This window comes from Heteronotia binoei, chromosome 2 (genome assembly GCF_032191835.1).
Source record: "Heteronotia binoei isolate CCM8104 ecotype False Entrance Well chromosome 2, APGP_CSIRO_Hbin_v1, whole genome shotgun sequence".
Classification (NCBI taxonomy): domain Eukaryota; kingdom Metazoa; phylum Chordata; class Lepidosauria; order Squamata; family Gekkonidae; genus Heteronotia; species Heteronotia binoei.
In genome coordinates, this window is record NC_083224.1 from 161,980,916 (window position 1) to 162,001,580 (window position 20,665).

The window sequence follows — 20,665 nt, forward strand, 5'->3', positions numbered from 1 at the left end:
TGGGAGGGGAAATATCTCTCCCGGTCTTCGACGGGGCGCCGCTGAAAGCGGCGTGCTGGGTCAGGAGCCTGGGAGTTTTACTGGAGCCTTTACTATCAATGGAGGCCCAGATAGCAGCCACTGCCAAGTCAGCCTTTTTTCACCTGAGGCGGGCAAGGCAGCTGGCTCCCTTCCTAGAGCATCGAGATCTGGCAACAGTGATTCATGCAACTGTCACCTCGAGACTGGATTACTGTAATGCCCTCTACATGGGGCTGCCTCTGTGCTGAAACCAGAAGCTGCAGCTGGTGCAGAACGCGGCTGCTAGACTGCTGTTGGGGCTCCCAAAGTGGGAGCACATACAGCCGGGGCTGCGTGAACTGCACTGGTTGCCAGTTATGTACCGGATTTGTTACAAAGTGCTGGTTATTACCTTTAAAGCCCTATATGGCCAAGGACCTGCCTACCTTAGGGACTGTCTTTCCCCATACGAACCCCAGAGAGCACTGAGGTCAGCTGGGAAGAACTTGCTGACTATCCCCAGGCCGAAAGAGGTAAAGCTTCAGAGCACCCGTGATCGGGCTTTCTCTGTTATGGCCCCACGCCTATGGAACCAGCTTCCGGAGGAAATGCAGGCCCTGCGGGAATTTGAACAGTTCCGCAGGGCCTGCAAGACCATCCTTTTTCGATTGCTTTCACCGACTAAGGGGGAAACTGCTAATGAAATTCACCATCTGTATAATAGCACCACCATATTAATTTTATTGATTTTAGAGTTTTAGTAGAATTTTAATTAAATTGTTAATTAGTTTTTGTTTAAATATTTTGTGAAATTAATGTATTGATTTGTGTTGTTAGCCGCCCTGAGCCTGCTTTGGCAGGGAGGGCGGGATATAAATAAAACTGATATGATATGATAGGAGCCCCTTGGTGCAGAGTGGTAAGCTGCAGTACTGCAGTCCAAGCTTTGCTCACAACCTGAGTTTGATCCCAGCAGAAGCTGTGTTCAGGTAGCTGGCTCAAGGTTGACTCAGCCTTCCATCTTTCTGAGGTCAGTAAAATGAGTAGTCAGCATGCTGGGGATAAAGTGTAGATGACTGGAGAAGGAAATGGCAAATCACCTTGTAAAAAACTCTGCCAAGAAAACATCATGACATGATATCACCCCATGGGTCGGTAATGACTCAGTGTTTGCACAGGGAACTATCTTTTATATATGTTATACATCAATATATTTATCTAATAATACCAAGTAAGCAATGTGTAGGGTACATTTTTTTAAAAAAAATTCTTATTTTAATCTGTTAATAATTTGTCATGCTTGAATATGTTTTTCTGTTTTATTCTTTTTTAAAAATCATACTGACACAGAGAAATTATTGTTAAGAAATTAAGTGGGCAAGATATACGTTTGTGTTATCTTATGTCAAAATGTCTACATCATGTTATATGCTGATTTACTTTTCAACCTTGTCTATACATTTGAATGGTTTTCTTTCATTACATTGTATCTGAATAAATGTGTGTACACACAAAAGCTTTTACCTTGAATAAAACTTTGTTGGTCTTAAATGTGTCAGTGGACTCTATCTATTGTTTCAGACCAACATGGCTACCCACCTAAAGGTAGGATCTGTGAGGGTTTCTGTTGAGGGGAAACAGCCTCACAGAAGGCAGGGAGAGAAGAATAGCTAGGGGAAATGAAATAAATGTGTGGAGGAAGGGTACCAGTGAAGACAGCAAGCCAGAGATGAGAGGCTAAGGGCAGGAAGTTACAGAGAGATGTCCTGAGCTGGCAGGGGAAGAAGGAGAGGCAGGATATAAATCATAAGGAAGAGACAAACACAAACCAGAATGAGAGAGAGAAGAGATTCAAATAATAGGTTGATTCCTGAAATGCAAGCATTGTCAGTTATTGTGGCAGGGGAGGGCAGTTCAGAGGTAAAAATGGAAGCTAAAAATGCCAGTCTTAAGCTGGCCTTTTTATCCCCTTTACTTCAGCAGCAAGACAAAAAAGATCCCATATTGGAGATGGTTCCAGAAGCTATGCTAACGGTGATTTCATAGTAAAAGGAATTCAGAGATTCATGGAAAAGACCTTATATCTTTAGTGTTTCACTCTGGGAGGCACCTTAATTAATCTATCTGTAAGGTATTCCTCTGGAAGTCTTCAGGAATGTATTTTAGTGTCCCAGTGGACAAGCACTCAGTGCAGATGTTCAGTTGAATACATAGATACTGGGATGAAACCCATGTTTCTGTTGGTTTGTATATACCCCTACTCAGCACACAGAAATACAGATAATACTGGCCACCTAAAAATATCTGCCAAGCAAACATCCAAACCCAAAACAGCCATTCACTCCTGCACCTTATTAGATACACTCAGGAAGAGGTTCCTTTTACAAGTTTTCCAAAATATCAACAAAATGAGTGCCTCTTCCATACCTACTCAGGAGACTATCTCATAAGACAGTGGTCATAATGAAATACCCTGTGGATATAAAATAGCTGATCAAATTTGAGTACAGGAGAGGGGGTTTTTTGGAGGGGGGGACATTTGTCATGCCTCGTGGAGTAGCTGTACAGACTTATACTGAGAGTTATGGTTATTTACATATGTAAGTACCAGTCACCAAAGGCTTGAGCAGTAAGCACCAGCATTTTGAATTGGACTTGGAAGCAAATAGGCAACCAATGAACAGATTGCTTAGTGGGAATAATATTCTTCTAGCAGGTGATCCATGAAAACAAACAGGCTACCGTATTTTCTACCAGCTGAAGTTTCTGAGTAGTCTTCAGCAGGTGCCCCTATACAGCGCTCATTACAGCAGTTGAGCCTCAAAACTGGATCAAAACGGCATGGTTAGATTGTCTCCAAGCAGGAGGGAACCTTTGTAATTTTTCACTACCCTATCTAATTGCTTTTCTAATAACAGAGAAAGATATTACAATACTCCCAAGCTCGTAAGCAAGCCTGTCAAAAGACAGCTGCATCCCAAGTTTAACTCTCTCAAGGTCTGTGAACAACCAGCATCACTTCTGTCTTTTCAGGATTCAGTTATAGTTTATTCTCCCTCAAACAGTTGACCACAGCAACCAGGCACTGAACTTGAACAGAGAAAGTAGCCTCTAGAAGCTTATTTAATAAGATGTACAGCTCAGGACAATTTCATTAAGTTGCCTCATTGAATAGCATGAAAGAAAGTAATCAATAACATAATCCCCATACCCACACTATTTTCTGGCTGCTGCAGCTGCTCTATTGCTACTGATATTAAGTAGGCAAGATGACTGGTGAAGCTATGGCAAATTTAGGGGCCATATAGCCAATAGGTGGTAAAGTGAATCTATAAATTGTCATTCTTCCCATTCCTTTCCCTGCCTTCGTTCATACCATGGACATCGCCAAAGCATCTGGCTGGCTGCTATCCAAGTCGGACAACAATGGGCTACAATCATCATCTTCATAATGAAGGTAAGCACGAAAAAGCCCAGAGAATACAAGTTTCAGCAGCATCTCTACTTAAAATCAGTGTGCCAGCTTTAGCACTTTCCCTCCATGAAGTTAAGATAGCAATTGCTGAGTGCTGCACAAATGGTCTTTACGGTGCATGCAGATTTTAGAAACTGGAAGTAGTTGTAAGAACAAACTTTCTTCAGAATGACATCCTTTGATGTATAACTGAGTCTGCATTTCTCCTTTCATCTTTCCTTCTGCTTTCTCTAAAAATAGAATCCAGAGACTGAATGACCATGAGTTCAATAATTGGACAAGCCTACAGAAATGTCTCCAATTTGGGATACCCTGAGGTAAATCAGAGACAGAAAAGAAGAAGCTGATGATTATTTTGTGAAGACAACCCAAAGAATCTAGCACAAAGAGACAATTCCTAATGCATTTTGCTCTAAGGTGATATGTATCATTGTGTTTATACATACTTGGCTGGATACTTTTTTATATAAGTGGACCACTACTGAGGATAGTTTCACAACTCATTTATTTTGTATGGGAAAAGGAGCAGGTCAATTTATCCTGATTTCTCCCATCCCTGTGTGATGGTGAAGGAATAAAGACCACAACTGTGTTCTTATTTCAAAGGTTTTTGTGCTGAGTTATTTAGAGCATCTAACCAAAGAAAAAGTGAAGCACCAGGGGGAAAAAAAGAAGACTTAAAGGGTCAGTTTACAAACTGTGTTTGTGCAAGAAATCCCTTGTGTGGATTCTCATATGAATGCATTATGGGAATGACAATACTCTCAGCTCTTTGGAAGAAAAGTGGGTAGATGTGTATCAAACAATTACAGAGAAGATGCAGTTGGAAAATTGAGGTGGGGAGCTATACAGCCCAATATGCTTCTTTGAATATATATAGTGCTCATCACTAGGGGTGAGTATCAAGAAAACATTTGTTATACTTTTGTATCCAGGATTTGAGGGGGGGGGGCATAATTGCTTATGTTTGTGTGAGATGTTGTTGGTTTGGAATTCAAATCCATGTGGTTTTTCAGTTCTGGTGCTTTGGAACAATCATCTTTTTTATTTGGTAGAGTACTGGTTTATTTCCTGCTTTTTTAAGTACAATTTTTGATTTTTCCAAAACTTTTCATACAAATAGCAAATCATAAATAACACAAAAAACAGAGATAAGCAAATCTTAATTCACAGAATTAAACATACTGTTAAATAGCAAGAAGTTGACAAATTTAAAAGGGGTTAAGAACATAAGAGAAGCCATGTTGGATCAGGCCAATGGCCCATCCAGTCCAACACTCTGTATCACACAGTGGCCTATACACACACACACACACATACACACACAGTGGCTAATAGCCACTGATGGACCTCTGTTCCATATTTTTATCCAATCCCCTCTTGAAGCTGGCTATGCTTGTAGCTGCCACCACCTCCTGTGGCAGTGAATTCCACATGTTAATCACCCTTTGGGTGAAGAAGTACTTCCTTTTATCCGTTCTAACCTGACTGCTTAGCAATTTCATTGAATGCCCATGAGTTCTTGTATTGTGAGAAAGGGAGAAAAGTACTTCTTTCTCTATTTTCTCCATCCCATGCATAATCTTGTAAATCTCTATCATGTCACCCTGCAGTCGACATTTCTCCAGGCTAAAGAGCCCCAAGCGTTTTAACCTTTCTTCATAGGGAAAGTGTTCCAAACCTTTAATCATTCTAGTTACCCTTTTCTGCACTTTTTCCAATGCTATAATATCCCTTTTGAGGTGCGATGACCAGAATTACACACAGTACTCCAAATGAGACCACACCATCCATTTATACAGGGGCATTATGATACTGACTGATTTGTTTTCAATTCCCTTCCTAATAATTCCCAGCAAGGTGTTGGCCTTTTTTGTTGCAATCACACACTGTCTTGACATTTTCAGCGAGTTATCTACCACAACCCCAAGATCTCTCTCTTGGTCAGTCTCTGCTAGTTCACACCCCATCAACTTGTATTTGTAGCTGGGATTCTTGGCCCCAATGTGCATTACTTTGCACTTGGCCACATTGAACCTCATCTGCCACGTTGACGCCCACTCACCCAGCCTCAACAGATCCCTTTGGAGTGCCTCATAATCCTCTCTGGTTCTCACCACCCTGAACAATTTAGTGTCATCTGCAAACGTGGCCACTTCACTGCTTACTCCCAACTCCAGATCATTAATGAACAAGTTAAAGAGCATGGGACCCAGTACTGAGCCCTGTGAGACCCCACTGCTTACCGTCTTCCACCGCGAAGACTGCCCATTTATACTCACTCTCTGCTTCCTATTAATTAGCCAGTTTTTGATCCACAAGAGGACCTGTCCTTTTACTCCATGACTCTCGAGGTTACTAAGGAGCCTTTGATGAGGAACTTTATCAAAAGCTTTCTGGAAGTCAAGGTAAACAACATCTATTGGGTCCCCTTTGTCCACATGCTTGTTCACCCCCTCAAAGAACTGTAACAGATTAGTGAGGCAAGATCTTCCCTTACAGAACCCATGCTGAGTCTTCCTTAATAACTTGTGTTCATCAATGTGCCTACTCATTCTGTCGTTGATACAGCACACTTTGGTAATAGTTCAGTTTCAAATTATTACATTTCCCAGAACTACCGTTTTCACCTTTTATAGTCAAAACAGGAAATCAAAGCAACCAACTAAAAAAACCCTATTATATTGATGATTTTGGAAGAACTATATTGTTCAAGTATATAATCCAATTTTTCCCAAATCAGGAACTAGCATCCAAGGTATTTTTAACTGCTTAATGAAAGGTCGTGATATGCAAAATAATCTGATAACTAAGTGAGTCCAAATTTTGAAATACCAATCTTTAACAGGAATATCACTAGTTCTCTAACATGACACTATCAATGATTTCCCCCCACCTGCCATTATAAGAATCATTATCAAGTCCTTCCTAATTTGCAGAATTTCAATGGGAAATATAGTGGAGGGTCTGGGACACCTGTTTATAAAGATGACACTAAATTTACACAGAACATAAACCTCCCTCAAATCAAAAGACACTTCCCTCCCCCCCCCAACTTTATGTGAATTTGACCAAGGGCTTGGATTTTGCAGACCCTCAAAATAAATGCCTTGTGGTATAGGTACAGTTCTCTCCACTGATTCCTTATTGGGTGGCAGGAGGGGGGGGGCGGGAGGGGATAATGCCAGCCACTAGCATTTAAAATTACACCCTGCCAGCATTCATTTATTTTTTCTACTCTTAAAGTGACTGACAAAAAATACCTTCCTATTTCTCATGCTTCCTTGTTGTTTGTTTCAAAAAAGTGAGGAAGAACAGCAGCTTTTACTTTATTCCCTATGAGGGACTTTTTCTACTGAGCAAGGGCAGTAGAGTAGCTGTTTTTCAACTAAATGTCACCAAAATTTCAAGGGCACAAATGTTGCCTTTCCACTAAAGACCAGACAAGTTTCAAGTGAATTGGACCAAGAGATACAGTTCTACAGGCCCCTACAAGGTTCTTCCAGGCATCCTACTTTCAGTGAAAGAAGGGAAGAGTGAAGGAGAATGGCAGCTCTCTGCAGCTTGTCTCCAAAGATGATTTGCTGGGAACCCTCTGTGTTGCTTCTGTGCAAGGATCCAATTGGAAGGGAGAAGTGCCATTGCCTGGGAAATCAGTAGAATCAAAGAAAAAACACAAGTACATGCCACAGTTTTGGTAAGCACTGAAACGAAGAGAGAGGGGGGGCTTTTTTGGTTTGTGGGGGTGTTATGCCAACAATTCGTAAATTGTATTACCATTCTGGGAAATCAAACCAGCAATTTCTATGTGCATGTTTGGCTTGGAAATTCTCTACTGAACACCTCTACTCACCATTTTTTTTTTTAGATTTGGGGCAGACATATTTTTCTTCAGAGCTTGGATGTTCCCAGAGTATTCATACCTTGACAGTGGATGTCCCAGTTTTGCTGCTTTCCCACTTTATCATTAGAATAAGTGACAGGTGAATGGATGTTCCCTATTTTGTCATACCTGTTTACATTTCTGTCAATGGTTTTGGTTCCCTGCTTTTCACTATCGATATTTTAGATTTGTTTTGTATTGTGTATACATGTGCAGTTTTTGTACATAATTTATATGTTACTTATGTACGCACTGTTCAACAGTCATTAATATTATATATTAATATATACATGCTAATTTAGTAATGCATAAATTATGTTTTTCAGGGAAAACATCAGTGCAAGGACACAAAATAGTGTGAAAGTAAATGTTTGATCCACACAAGCAAAATTCAAATCAGGATTTGGGACTGAAGCAGCAGGGATGAGAAATTTGAAATCTGCCTTATGTATAAATCAATGGGATGTAGGTATATCTGAATTTATGTGCTGTATTTTACCATTCATTTTATTAAATGCTTAGTTATTGACAACTCCTGGGATGGATGGATTGCAGTAATTTAATGACATGGTAACTGCTGACATTTTAAACACCACCCATCAAAGTTAACGGACTTGTATTTTTACAGAGCATTTCATTTGCACCAATGTACATTCTTCTGACATTTCTGGCAGCAGTAGTGATCCCACTAAATATTTTGCTGCACTCAAAGCAAGAGCAATCAGTCAAAATATGTTATCAGTTTCAAATGTTTGTGTTGTTTTTAGTTTTAGTTTCCTCCTTATCTGGTAATTACATGCCATCTTGCTAACTTATCTTGGCAGTTTCAATCAGATATTTTTCATTTCTAAGCTTATAAGGTGGCATGGAGTATAGGCAAAAAAGAGTTTTGTATATTTTCCCTCCTGTTCATGAACTTTTAAAATTTATAAGAATGACAGGAATATGCATCATTATATTATCAACATATCATAACAGAAAAGGCCCAGGACCCTTCCTGCTTATACTTTATTCTTTCTTTTTGATTCTCCCCCCACCACGTATCAGCAAAAATCACAAACACTTTTATCCTTTTCCTTGAGATGATGAAAATCAAAATGTGACATGCTTCATTTAAATGCAATGATTTCATTGCTCAAGTCTTCTCACAGTAGATACTTTTAAATCTCAACATTGACTACCATTACCCTGGAGTGATTTTCACTTACTTTAACCAATATTGAGTCAAGGTAAAGGAAGTGGAAAGGACAGTTTTCAATAAAGCTGGTGAAGTTAATTGAGCTGAATTTTCTCCAAAAGTGTTTGTATTTGTACGCTGGTGAGATTAATCAGGAGAATAACAGTGTAAACCTATGCAAAGTTATTCTAATCTAAACCCACTGTAATCAACTGGATTAAACTGGAGCAAGTCTACATAAGATTACATTCTGAGCTCAGAATTTTTATCCACTAGGAATAAGGCCTGTTGTAAGAAAAAAAATACAACAGGCTCTAGAAAAAGGCTCTGGGTAAGTACCCCATTGTCATGTTCTCAGGGCGCAGGGAGGCAGGAGTCCAAAGCCGGTCTGAGGTCAAAGCAAACACCCTTGCTGTCTTCTCACCCATCAAAGTGAAGACATTCACTCCCCCGCCCCCACCTCTGAAGAGCAGTTGTAATTTTGAGTGATCTCCAACACTCGGAGATTGGCAACAGTGGTTCCCCAGAAGGAAATGGCTGGTTTGAAGGGTGGAGTCTATGGCATTGCATCTGTCCGAGGTCCCACTTCTCAAACTCACTATCTCCAGACTCCACCCCTCAAATCTCCAGGATTTCCCAACCAGGAATTGTCAATGGCTAAGTCACACTCACTGTCATAGAGGGGCTGCTGTTGAACAGGAGCAAGCAGCCAGGCCTAGTTAAGACATGCCAGTCAGGTGGCATCAAGTCATCCAGAAGGTGCTGGCAGGCCTAGGATTGCCAGCCTCCAGGGGAAGCCTGAAGATCTTGCAGTATCACAACTGAACTACAGACAACAGATTTCTTACCCCTGAAGAAAATTACAGCTTTGGAGGGTGGACTTTATGACATATTCAGTTGAGGCCCCTTTCCTCCCCAAAGTGTGGCTTCCCTAGACTCCGCCACAAAATCTTCAGGAATTTTCCACCAACCTGGAGCTGGCATTCAGTCAGGAGTGGCTCCAATGAGTTTTCCCTCAAAGTCCAAAATAGGCCTGGAAAGGGCCTCCTCCCTCCACCTATTACTAATAAAACCAAGTTGGTTGGCTAGCAGTAGGCATTGAAGGGAAAGTGAAGGTGGCTTCCCCAGTGGCCCAATGTTAAACACACAACACCATATTTTCTCTCTCTCTGTTCCCGTTCCCCCCTCTCCCGCACCTCTGTATCTAGAATAAAACATTGTTGTTCTGCTGGGAAAGGATGCCATTTTTGTCTATGTCTCTCTGGCTGTTTTGTTCCCCAGAGGTGGAGGGAGAGGAGCCCTTATCCAATGGGCATAGATTTTCTGTGGCTGTTTCCCTCCTCCTCCCTCAGCCAATCAAGGGAAGGCTTTCTTTATCTCCTCTGTGAAGCAGTGCCTCGGTCCTCAGCCAATAAAATGTAACATACCTTGAGTTGTGTTGATGGGCCAATGGTTGATGCATACTCCTTAGCCAATGGGAGAATTGCATATGGCAACCCACAACCCATATGACAGTAAGTTTCATTTGCTTTACAAACTTAAGGTTTTTGTTTTGTTTTGTTCAGGATTGTTGATTAATTGTAAGATGATTGCAGTAAGCTGATACAAACTAGATATTATGTGAGATACCTATTATTAGATAATGTCTTGATATCAATACTACACTCCACAAACTAACATGAACTGCAATTTCCCAGTTTGTGCTCATCCTTAGTACTAATACACTGAAGAGGCTTGATCAGTACCAGCCATCAGGGATGCAGAAGCTCATAGGTATCACCTTATGGACTTGCTGGTCCCTCCTGGACCAAGCACATGCCAAGTGGTGGCATTGGAGGTGGAAATATATACCACTATGGGTTACAAAATTCCTTGAACAAGCTGTGAACATTTCTAAACTCTTCTAGGGTTGCCAATTCCCAGTTGGGGTCAGGGGATCCCCTGGTTTAGAGGCCCTCCCACTGCTTCAGGGTTATCAGAAAGTGGGGGTGGGAGGGAAATGTCTGCTGGGCATGCCATTATACCCTATGGAGACTGGTTCCCATATGGTATAATGGAGAATTGATCTGTTGGCACCTGAGACTCTGGAGGGGGCACCAAATTTTCAGCATAGCATCTGGTGCCACTCCTCAAAACACCCCCCAAGTTTCAAAAAGATTGGACTGGGGATCCAATTCTATGAGCCACAAAAGAAGGTGCCCCTATCCTTCATTATTTCCAAATGGAGGAAAAGCATTTAAAAGTCATGAGTTCCCTTTAAACGTAATGGCCAGAACTCCCTTCAGAGTTCAATTGTGCTTGTCACACCCTTGCCCCTGGCCCACCCCAAAAGTCTCCTGGCTCCACCCCAAAGTCTCCAGATATTTTTTGAGTTAGACCTGTCAACCATAATCTCTTTATTCTTCAAGAGGAGAAATATGGTACATTATTTACATTATAAAATATCTGTGGTTGCATAATGGTGCAAATTCAGCATGTGTAAATTAGATGTGTTACATATTTATGGATATTGAAACTGCAACATATATCCATATGGGCGTCATAACACGTCATTTCAAAGGCCATAATTCCATTCAATGTTTGTAGGGTGGTGTTGTTTGATTTGCTTTTTTAAGAAATAATTCAAGGAATAGCGCCCCCCCCCCAGAAAAAAAAGCAATCCTCAAAAATATATTGTGAACTGTCATACATAATTTTTTCTGATGATTTCTGAGAAGAAATCTCCCAATTCCCTTAAACCTTTGCTTCAGGTGAAATTGAAGTGGCAACTCTAGAAACAGCTGACTTTAAAGTACTGAAACACAAGGATGCTTCTTACCTTCGCAGTGTCTCTAATAAAAGCAATGGTGCCATTAGACGCATTACCTTAGCAGCCTTGCATGAGGTAAGATGACATTAGGGGCTTCAGGAAGCCATAAATAAATCAAAGAGTACTGTCTACAAACTATTCTTTCCATTTAAAAGAAAGGTTAACTTTTAAGTGCATCATTTATTTAACAGTCAGTATACCACTGGAGAGACTTTTGCTCTCCAGAGCAGCACTTCAGCCACAGGTCCTTTTACTCTGTCACTTGCCTTAATTGATAACTTTGCAGTGGAGATAACAAATTAAAATAAATGTACTTCATTCTATGGCTGTTTTTGCTTCTCTGAGATCTATGGGAATAGAAACTTCCATTCCTGGAGCACTTTTTTGAATCAAGAAGTTTTATTTTGTCCCCTCCCCTTTCTTTTGTTCTTTGTTTTCTTAAGGAAGATCAATGAGTTAGAATAATTCTAATTAAACTGAAGCTTGGGCCTATCATACTTTAGTGACCCTTTATTGCATGTTCCTCTTCCTCATCTGCCAGGAAGGTGTGTTCCATATGAAGGAAGTAGGTCCTTCTCAGCACCAGGAAGCTGTTTCTAGCAGCCAGCAGCAACGCTGCTAGGTTGTGGGAACATATTTGCCTCCCTGGAAGGGAAAGGAGGACTTTTGTGGCCCCTTTGGGCACGCTTTGGAGGGGGCGGGGCTTTGCTGTACTAATGGCAGGACCACCCACCCTCTATCTCAATCCAGGGCAGAAGCTCGGAGGAATAGGAATGCTTTCTGCTGGCTCCTGGGGTTTTTTGTTATTTTCGTTGCTGTGGGCTGCAAGGATCATTGGGAGCGTTTGTTTTCGCTCCGGCCGGTCTGCATTGTTTAGGCGATTAAGGGCTGGGGGGAGAGTTTTATTCGCTCCTCCTCAGTTTCCCTTATCAGCGATCGGATTGCTGATAAGGTGGGAAGGTGCGGCTCTTCAGTGGTGGTGACAGCTTCTCTGGGCTCCACGGCATTGGCCTGAAGACCAACTTTGCTTTCGGGGGCTGCGGTGTTTAGTAGACGGGGGGAGAGGAGCTCCAGACAATGGCCTGTGTTGCCCCCCCCCTTTTTTCCCAGTTTCAATCCTATCCCCCCTCTTTTTTTTGCTTAAGATCTGTGTTCCAGGGGGGTAGTTGCGCACTCACACACCCAATTTTGTTAAAGTCCTTTCCCTCTTTTCTAGGGAGTGGGTGTGTGTGCCCCCTTTACCTTCTTTTATAGGCAAGGGGGGTTGTTTTTGACTACCCTGCTGGTGCCAGGTTGGGCTGTCTTGGGTGGAGTCAGCCATTTTTGCTTCCCCTTCTACTGCTGGGCGGTAGCCATATTTGCTTCACCTTCTTCTTCTTCTGTGGGACGGTGCCATTTTATAGAGTTGTAAAAGGGAATCCATTTTGTGGGTCTGATTCAGTATAAGACAGCTTCACATAAGCAGGCACCTTCAGCTTTTAGGGCTGTTCTTCAGTAGTGAGCGGCGACTGGGGGTGGTTTTAAAAGGGCCAATTTGCTGTAATTTTTTTGTAGTACTATTTGCCCTTGGAATTGCAGAGATGTCTGGTAGAAAAGGGATGGGTAAATCCAAGGGTAAGCAGCCTGCGCCAAAGGCCCCCAAGGCCTCTCCTAAAAGGCCACCACCGCCTGTATCTTCTTCTTCTGATGAGGGTGAGGGTGAAGTTAATGCAGCTATTATGTAAAGGCTGTTGGCGCTGGACCAAGCATCTGGTATTCCTCCCTCACAAGGTATAGGATCGAGGAAAATTTCTAAAATGGCACTTCAAGCAGATAGGTTAACTCGGTTGTCTATTCTTAAGGGCAGGTCTCCTGGAAACATTGCAGGGGGCGCCTTCGGAGTTGGCGGTTCAGACTGGGGATCAGTTCCATGTCTGGGGGCTGCTGGATCAGTGTCAGCGCTGGTGCCTATTGGAACTGCGGGTAAGGCTGGTGACACTCCACAGTCATATACTGGGCTGGCTTGGCCTTGGGGTCCATGGGGTCCTTCCACTCCTGTGGCACCTGGTGTTGCTGCTGGGAGTTCTGGCGTAGCTCCCTCCCCAGTTATGGGTTCTCAGCCAAATTGGTCTTGGCCACCTGGACAGTTTGGCCCCTATGGAAATTGGCCAGCTGTTGGGCAATAGGGTGTTGTAGGTTCTTTTTGAGGGGGTTGGGGTTTGCCTTCTCCCTATGGGCGGTCCCCTTTATGGCCTTAACTTTCGGAGAAGTAGCATTACCTTTGGGTGATCATTTGTTGCCCACAACATAAGATAAGATCCTAAAGGGATCTTATCGATATCTTCTCCCTCCTGTTCCGGGAGTTGAAAAAAAAAGATAAGGAGGATTTAGATGACAAAGAAAAAGAGAAATTGAAGAAGAGCAAAGTAGACTGGACTTGGGTCAATTGGCTGCTTGGGTTTTTTATATATGCTGCTGTGATTGCACATGCCCAGTCTTGGTGGGCGGCTGCTCTTATCCAGTATATGGATATCATGTATAAGGGGTACACAATGTTTAGTGGGCCTGCCTGGATTCAATATGATGAGGAATTCCAGATGAGGGCTGCTTTGTACCCTTCCCTGCAGTGGGATCGCATTCACCAGCAGCTGCGGCTGCAAGTCATGTCTCCTGTGCGACTGAATTTGGGCGATTTGAATTGGTGGCCAATTTGAGTTGGTGGCCAGAGCAGCGGCAACTTCTTCAGCTTCGTCATCCTCTTCCCACAGTTCTGTGGGACAGACGGTTCAACCCCGCCTGCTGTGCTGGGAGTTTGGCTCCCAAGGAGTGTGCAGTAGAAAAGCTTGTCAGTTCAAGCATGAATGCCCCATGTGTGGCAACTCTCACTCCTTCAGTAACTGCCTTAAAGCACAGCCATGAAGGAATCAAAAGAAACAAGGTGAGGGTGAAAGTAATTTCCAAGCTGGAAAAGGGGCCCAGTCTGATAAAGGTGTGACCTCTTGAGCACTGGCTGTCCAGGTATCCGCGTAGGGTTGATACCGCTTACTTGTTAAAAGGTTTCAAGTTCGGTTTTAGCATTTCTTTCAAGGTCCCCAGGTCGCTTTTCGGTCCGGGAAATTTGGTTCTTTTAGAGGTTTAGAGCATGTAGTTAGGGATAAGATTGCCAAGGAGTTGGCAGAGGGCAGAATTTTGGGCCCATTTTCCAATCCTCTGGTGCCTAACCTTAGGATTTCACCCTTGGGTTCTGTTGGTGCAGGATAAACTGAAGGTCTGAACCAAAACCTTATCTTTTTAGAGATTGAGTTGGATACCCTGGTGCAATTGTCCAGAATACTTTTTCGAAAAGTAGTAGATTTGAGGAGTAGGATTAATTCCTTTCTTCTTAAGCAAAAGGTCACATTGCTTGAGCCCTAGCAGCTGGTTGGGCATCTTAACTTTGCTTGCAAAGTGGTTGCTCTGCTCGAGCTTTTCTTCGTAGGCTATGTGATGCTATGGCAGGCCTCCACCTGCCCCAACATAGAACATGGGTTACCAGCAGCATGAGGGAGGATTTAAGGGTATGGCAAGAATTTTGGGGATTTCTTTTTGGAGTGATGACAACGGGGTGGCTGACACCCTCGTAAACAGATGGAGAGATTTTGTCAGCTGGCCCCAGATGCCGATTGCAAGCCAGCGCCAATGCCCCAGGAGCTATGGCTGATTGGAGAGCCGAGACCTGCAGAGCGATAGGCCTTGCCATTCCACCTAGCACAGGAAGTCTTACAAATGTGCTGTGTGGCAGTTTGAGGACTTTAGGGCAGAGGTAGGGTATCACATTGTTTGGTCCCTTCCAGTGGAGCAGTTGCTCCACTACTGTGTTTCTCTAAAAGATAAGGGATTGGCCATGTGATCCATTAGGGGACGCCTGTCTGCTCTGGCTTTTGCTAGCAAGGCGTTGGGATACAAGGAGGAAATGGCAGACTTTCGGCTTCGAAAGATGCTGGAAGGATGGGCCAGAGAAGCTGGGACTAATCTCGATACTAGGAAGCCTATTTCCCCTCTGATTCTTAAGGGCCTGAAGGGGGTTTGGGGCAGAGTGTGTGCATCTTATTTTGAATCCGCACTGTTCCATGCTGCTTCCTTAGTTGCTTTTTTCAGGGCCCTTAGAGTTAGTGAGTTAGTGGCAGGCTCCAGAAATGATGTTTCTGGTAATGCTTTGTTGCTATGGGCCCAGAGGTTAGTTGAGGGTAAGGTGGTCATTACCATGTGACGCTCTAAGACTGACCAACGTCATAAAGGGACCGTGTTAGAGCTGGGCTCATGCTCTGAGCTTGAGATGTGCCCAGTTTCTGCTTTGGCTGCTTATTTGGCAGTGCGGGGGCGCAATTATGGGTTTTTGTTTTGTCACCTCAATGGCAGCTCACTGACAAAGCATCAGTTTTGGGCTGTGATTTCCTGGGCTTTAGCTAAGCTTGGGTTGTCCAGGGTGTGGTTTGGTACTCACTCCTTTAGAACTGGGGGAGCTTCTAGAGCTGCGGCCCTGGGATATCCTTCTTCCTCCATTCAGCGCCTGGGCCATTGGCGGTCATCGGCCTATAAATCTTACGTTCGCCCTCTGCTCAGTTCCTAGCTTTGTTTGTTTGTAGTTGAAATGTTATCGTTCTTGTTCTAGTTTGTGTGTTTTTTTCTTTTTAGATGCTGTTGTTCCAGAGGAGCCGAGTTCTCTTCTGTGGACACAGCTATGTGTTTTGGGCCGCACATCAGGCTCAGAGAACTTTGGTCGGCTCTCAGCTGGGTCTCAGCCAATATTTTACAATCAAATGGCGGGGGCACCGGGGTCTTCAGTGGCCTGGCCTGCTGCCATTGTTATTCCATGGGAATGCGGGCCCTCCTCCTCAGGCTGTAATCATTCACCTGGGAGGGAATGATCTTGGGCTAGTGAAGGCAAGGCTTTAGTCTTGCAGGCCCGAGAGGATTTGTGGCACATTAGGGAGAGATGTTCCAGGACCACTATAATTTGGTCAGCCATGCTTCCCTGCCTTGTTTGTCACAGTGCTTGGGATCCTGCAGGTGTCGAGAGGGCCCGTTACAAAGCTAATAAAAAAATTCAAAAGGCATTGGAAGTGGGATTAGGCCACTATCTGCCCCACCCGGATATTTCTACGAAATTTCCTGACCTCTACAGAGGGGATGGGGTGGATCTCTCTGGAAAAGGTAACATGCTTTTCTTGTGAACAAAATTTTTTATTTTGCAATATATTGAAAAGTATTCTACTATCAAAATCTAAATATAGTTCATCAATACATTATACAATTTCTTACCCCTCCCACCCTCCAAATTGTGACCTCCGCCGGTATACAAAACAAATTAAAAACCTTTTAAAACTAAAAATTCACATATATAGAATCTTAACTAAAAGTTATTATTCATTTAACTTTATCTTAACTCCAATATAACTACTATTCTTATTCTTTTACTTATTACTTACTTCTTAATCCTCAATATTACAGATTTAATCAGATAACCATAATCTATTCTTCTTTGCATTTTTAAAAACTCAATTATTACTTGTTAAACATTAAACATATATTTCATAGTCCTTAAATCATCACTAAAAATTATTCAAATCTTCATCTTATCTTAACTCACTTACTATATAAACTCAGCTACTTATATTTTGCTACTAAAACAGTACTCAGTAATCACAGTCCTTTTTCTTTTTTAGAGTTCAGTTAATATTATCAAAAACCACTAAATGTCTTCCATTGCATCTCCACATAGTTTTGAAATTTATTCCAATCTTCTTTAAAGTTCTCCAAATTATATTCTTTTAAGATTCTAGTAAGTTTGTCCATTTCACTCCAGTTAAGAACCTTTAAGACACAGTCCCACTTATCAGGTATTTTGTCTTGCTTCCACATTTGCTCATACAATGTTCTTGCAGCTGAAAGCAAATACCACAACAATATCCTATCTTGCTCCGGTAAGCTTTCTATTTGTAATCCCACCAGAAAAACATCCAGTGCTCTCTTGACATTATAACCCAAGATTTTTGATATCTCTTGTTGAATCATAGACCAAAATTGTTTTGCCTTCTCACAAGTCCACCACATGTGGTAAAAAGAACCTTGCTGTTTTTTACACTTCCAACACCTATCCAAAACGTTATTGTTCATTTTTGCTAGTTTTTTAGGTATCATATACCATCTATACAGCATTTTAAAACAGTTCTCTTTTATGTTATAGCATGTTGATATTTTCATAGAGTTGTTCCAGTGGTGTGCCCACGTCTCCATTTGTATTTCTTTGTTAAAATTTATTGCCCACTTAATCATTTGAGGTTTTACCACCTCCTCTTCTGTAGACCATTTCAGTAATAGCTTATAGATCCTTGAAATCAATTTTTCATTTTCACCCAACAGCACTTTCTCCATTTCTGTTTTTTCACGTCTTATACCTGTACTCCTGACTAGGGATGTGCAAAAAAAAAAAAAAAAAATCGGTAGTACATGGATTCGGAAATATATGGGGGAAAAGAATATGGAATCCCGTATATTTCTGAATTCCATAGTCAGAATAGCCGCATATACGGTAGATGCATGGCTATTTCCGAATATACGGCCCCATTATACCCTATGGGCCATTGAAATGAATGGCAAATAGGGTATATATGAAGCTGCCTGGAGGAGAGGGGGCTTGAGGGAGAGCCCCCAAATTTGCAGGGGACCTGCAGGGGACTCTCCCCTACAAACCCCCCAAGTCCCAAAAAGATTGGGCCAGGGGGTCCAATTCCTGGGGCACCCAAAGCCAAACCTAACTTTACACCAGAGAATCTCTATAGGACCCAAATGCACTATATACATCTATACACACCAACACAGCAGCAATGGAGGAGTCCAGCCAGGCAGACTCCTTAAAAAGGTTTTCTGGCCCTACAGAAAGCAGTTTCAAAAAATAGCACTGCTCTGTGATTGGCCAGACAACAGTGCTTACTTGGATACCCAAGTAAGCAAAAGATAAAAACAACAACAATGTTGCAGATGGCTGGGGGATCAGCTATACAACAGCCCTGCAAAGCATGCATTTGCAATGCATTTTACAAATGCATGCTTTGGATTGGCTGCTGGGGCTCCTCTTCCCCCTCCCCCCCTCCCTGATCCCAGGGAGGCTATGGGAGAGGCGGAAAAGGCTACCAAAGGCGGGAAAGGAGGCAAGCAGCTCCCCTTTTCCATGGATTTCCATATACTTCCGAATATCTATACAGAAGTATATGGGGAGCCATGCTCGGCTCCCGTATAATCGGCCCCAATTGGATTTGGCTGTATGCAATTCCATATACAGCTGAATCAGGGGTGATTCGGCGGTTGATTCGGTTCGGCCGAACCAAATGCACACCCCTACTCCTGATATCTTTCTCTACCAAGCTTTTAATTTGTAAAAATTGAAACCAATCACATTTATCTTTTAGCTCTTCCACCGACTTCATTTCTATTTTGCCTCAATGAAATTTTAGCAGTTGCTCATAGGTAACCCATTTCTCTTCCTGTGAACTTTGAGACAGCTTTATGACTTCAGTTGGCACTATCCAAAGCGGTTTCCTCTCATCACCATATTTACTATATTTTTTCCAGGTATTCAACAAAGTCCTCCTTATATAATGGTGTGAAAAAAACCATCCAACTTTTCCTTCCCATAGTACATATATGGATGCCAACCAAAAACATTTCCATGGCCTTCTAATACCAATAGCTTTTTGTTAATCAAAGTCATCTAGTCCTTAATCCAAACCAAACAAACTGCATCATGGTATAACAATAAATCAGGCACTTGAAAGCCTCCTTTTTCTTTCGCATCTGTCAGAATTTTCATCTTAATTCTTGGTTTTTTACCCGCCCAAATAAATTCTGAAATCTTTCTTTGCCAGAGATGGAATGGTTTCTTATCTTTCACTATTGGAATAGTCTGAAAGAAAAACAATTCTTGGTAGAACTTTCATTTTAATTACAGATATCCTCCCTAACATGGATAAATTCAATTTATTCCACTTTAGCATATCCCCTTCAATGTTATGCCAGAGCTTTTCATAATTGTTCTTGTATAGATCAATGTTCCTCATCGTAATCTCCACACCCAAATACTTTACTTTTCACACAACTTCACAACCAGTAGCATTTTGTAATTCCTTCTGTTTACATGATGACAAATTTTTACTAAGGATTTTAGATTTTACATTATTAATATAGAAGCCTGCTAGCTCACCAAACTCTTTAATTTTTTTCAACAACAAAGGTGTTACTTGTAATGGATTTTCATTGATAAACATCACGTCATCCGCAAATGCTCTATATTTGTAGGAAAAACCTTTCAACTTCAGACCCTCTATCTCATTATCTTCATCAATTTGAGTCAGTAAGACCTCTAGGGTCATTATAAACAACAGTGAAGATAGAGGGCAGCCTTGTCTCGTACCTTTGCTGATTATCATTTGTTCAGTCAAATCATCATTCACACAAAGTTTGGCTTGTTGTTCTGTATAAATTGCTTTAATCATAAAATCGGCTCCTAATTCCATTTTTTCCATCACTGCAAACATAAAATCCCAATTAAGATTATCAAAGGCTTTTTCTGCATCTGCAAAAAATAAAGCCACCTCTTTTTCTGGGTGTTTTTCATAGTACTCTACAATGTTTATTACTGTTCTAATATTATCTCTTATTTGCCTTCTGGGGAGAAATCCTGCTTGTTCCTGTTGAATAGAAATGTTCAAATGCTGTTAGAGTCGTTCTGCTAGAATTCTAGCAAATATTTTATAATCATTATTCAGTAGTGAAATCGGTCTATAGTTTTTTAACATTCGTGGAATCTCTTTCCTCTTTCGGTATAAGTGAAATTATAGCTTCTTTCCATGTATTTGGTATCCTCCCCTCTTGCCTGATACAGTTTATCAATTTTTGAAGTTTGGGTACTAATACTTTTGTCAAAACTTTATAAAATTTTGCTGAAAAACAGTCAGGACTTGGAGCTTTACCTACTTTCATTGAACAAATTGCTGCTTCAATTTCCATTTTTTCAATTGAATCATTCAAAATTTTTTCCATGCTTTCACTTAAAGGTTTCACTTAAAGCAAATCTTCACTTAAAGGTTTCACTTTTATTCTTTGCAAATAGGCCTCAATTTTCTCTTTATTCACTTGTTGGCCTTTAAATAATTTGGCATAAAATTTGTAGAATTCCCATTTAATTCCGGCTTGATTAAAATTTCTTTACCATCTGAAATAATTTTATTTATAAATTTATTCTCTCTTTTCTTCTTTAATTGCCAGGCCAGATACTTCCCTAGTTTGTTAGCACCTTCAAAAGAC

At 41.7% G+C, this 20,665-nt stretch overlaps 1 protein-coding gene across 1 annotated transcript in view; it reads left to right on the forward strand.

Annotated features, from left to right (window-relative positions):
• Positions 1-3,426: 3,426 nt before the first annotated feature.
• Positions 3,427-20,665, forward strand: part of LOC132567369 (E3 ubiquitin-protein ligase RFWD3-like) — a 78,133-nt gene continuing 60,894 nt past the window's right edge. Inside the window, 3 exon segments of the mRNA XM_060233042.1 lie at positions 3,427-3,457; positions 11,286-11,419; positions 13,211-13,306. Of these exon segments, the coding sequence (XP_060089025.1) occupies positions 3,427-3,457; positions 11,286-11,419; positions 13,211-13,306 (261 nt within the window).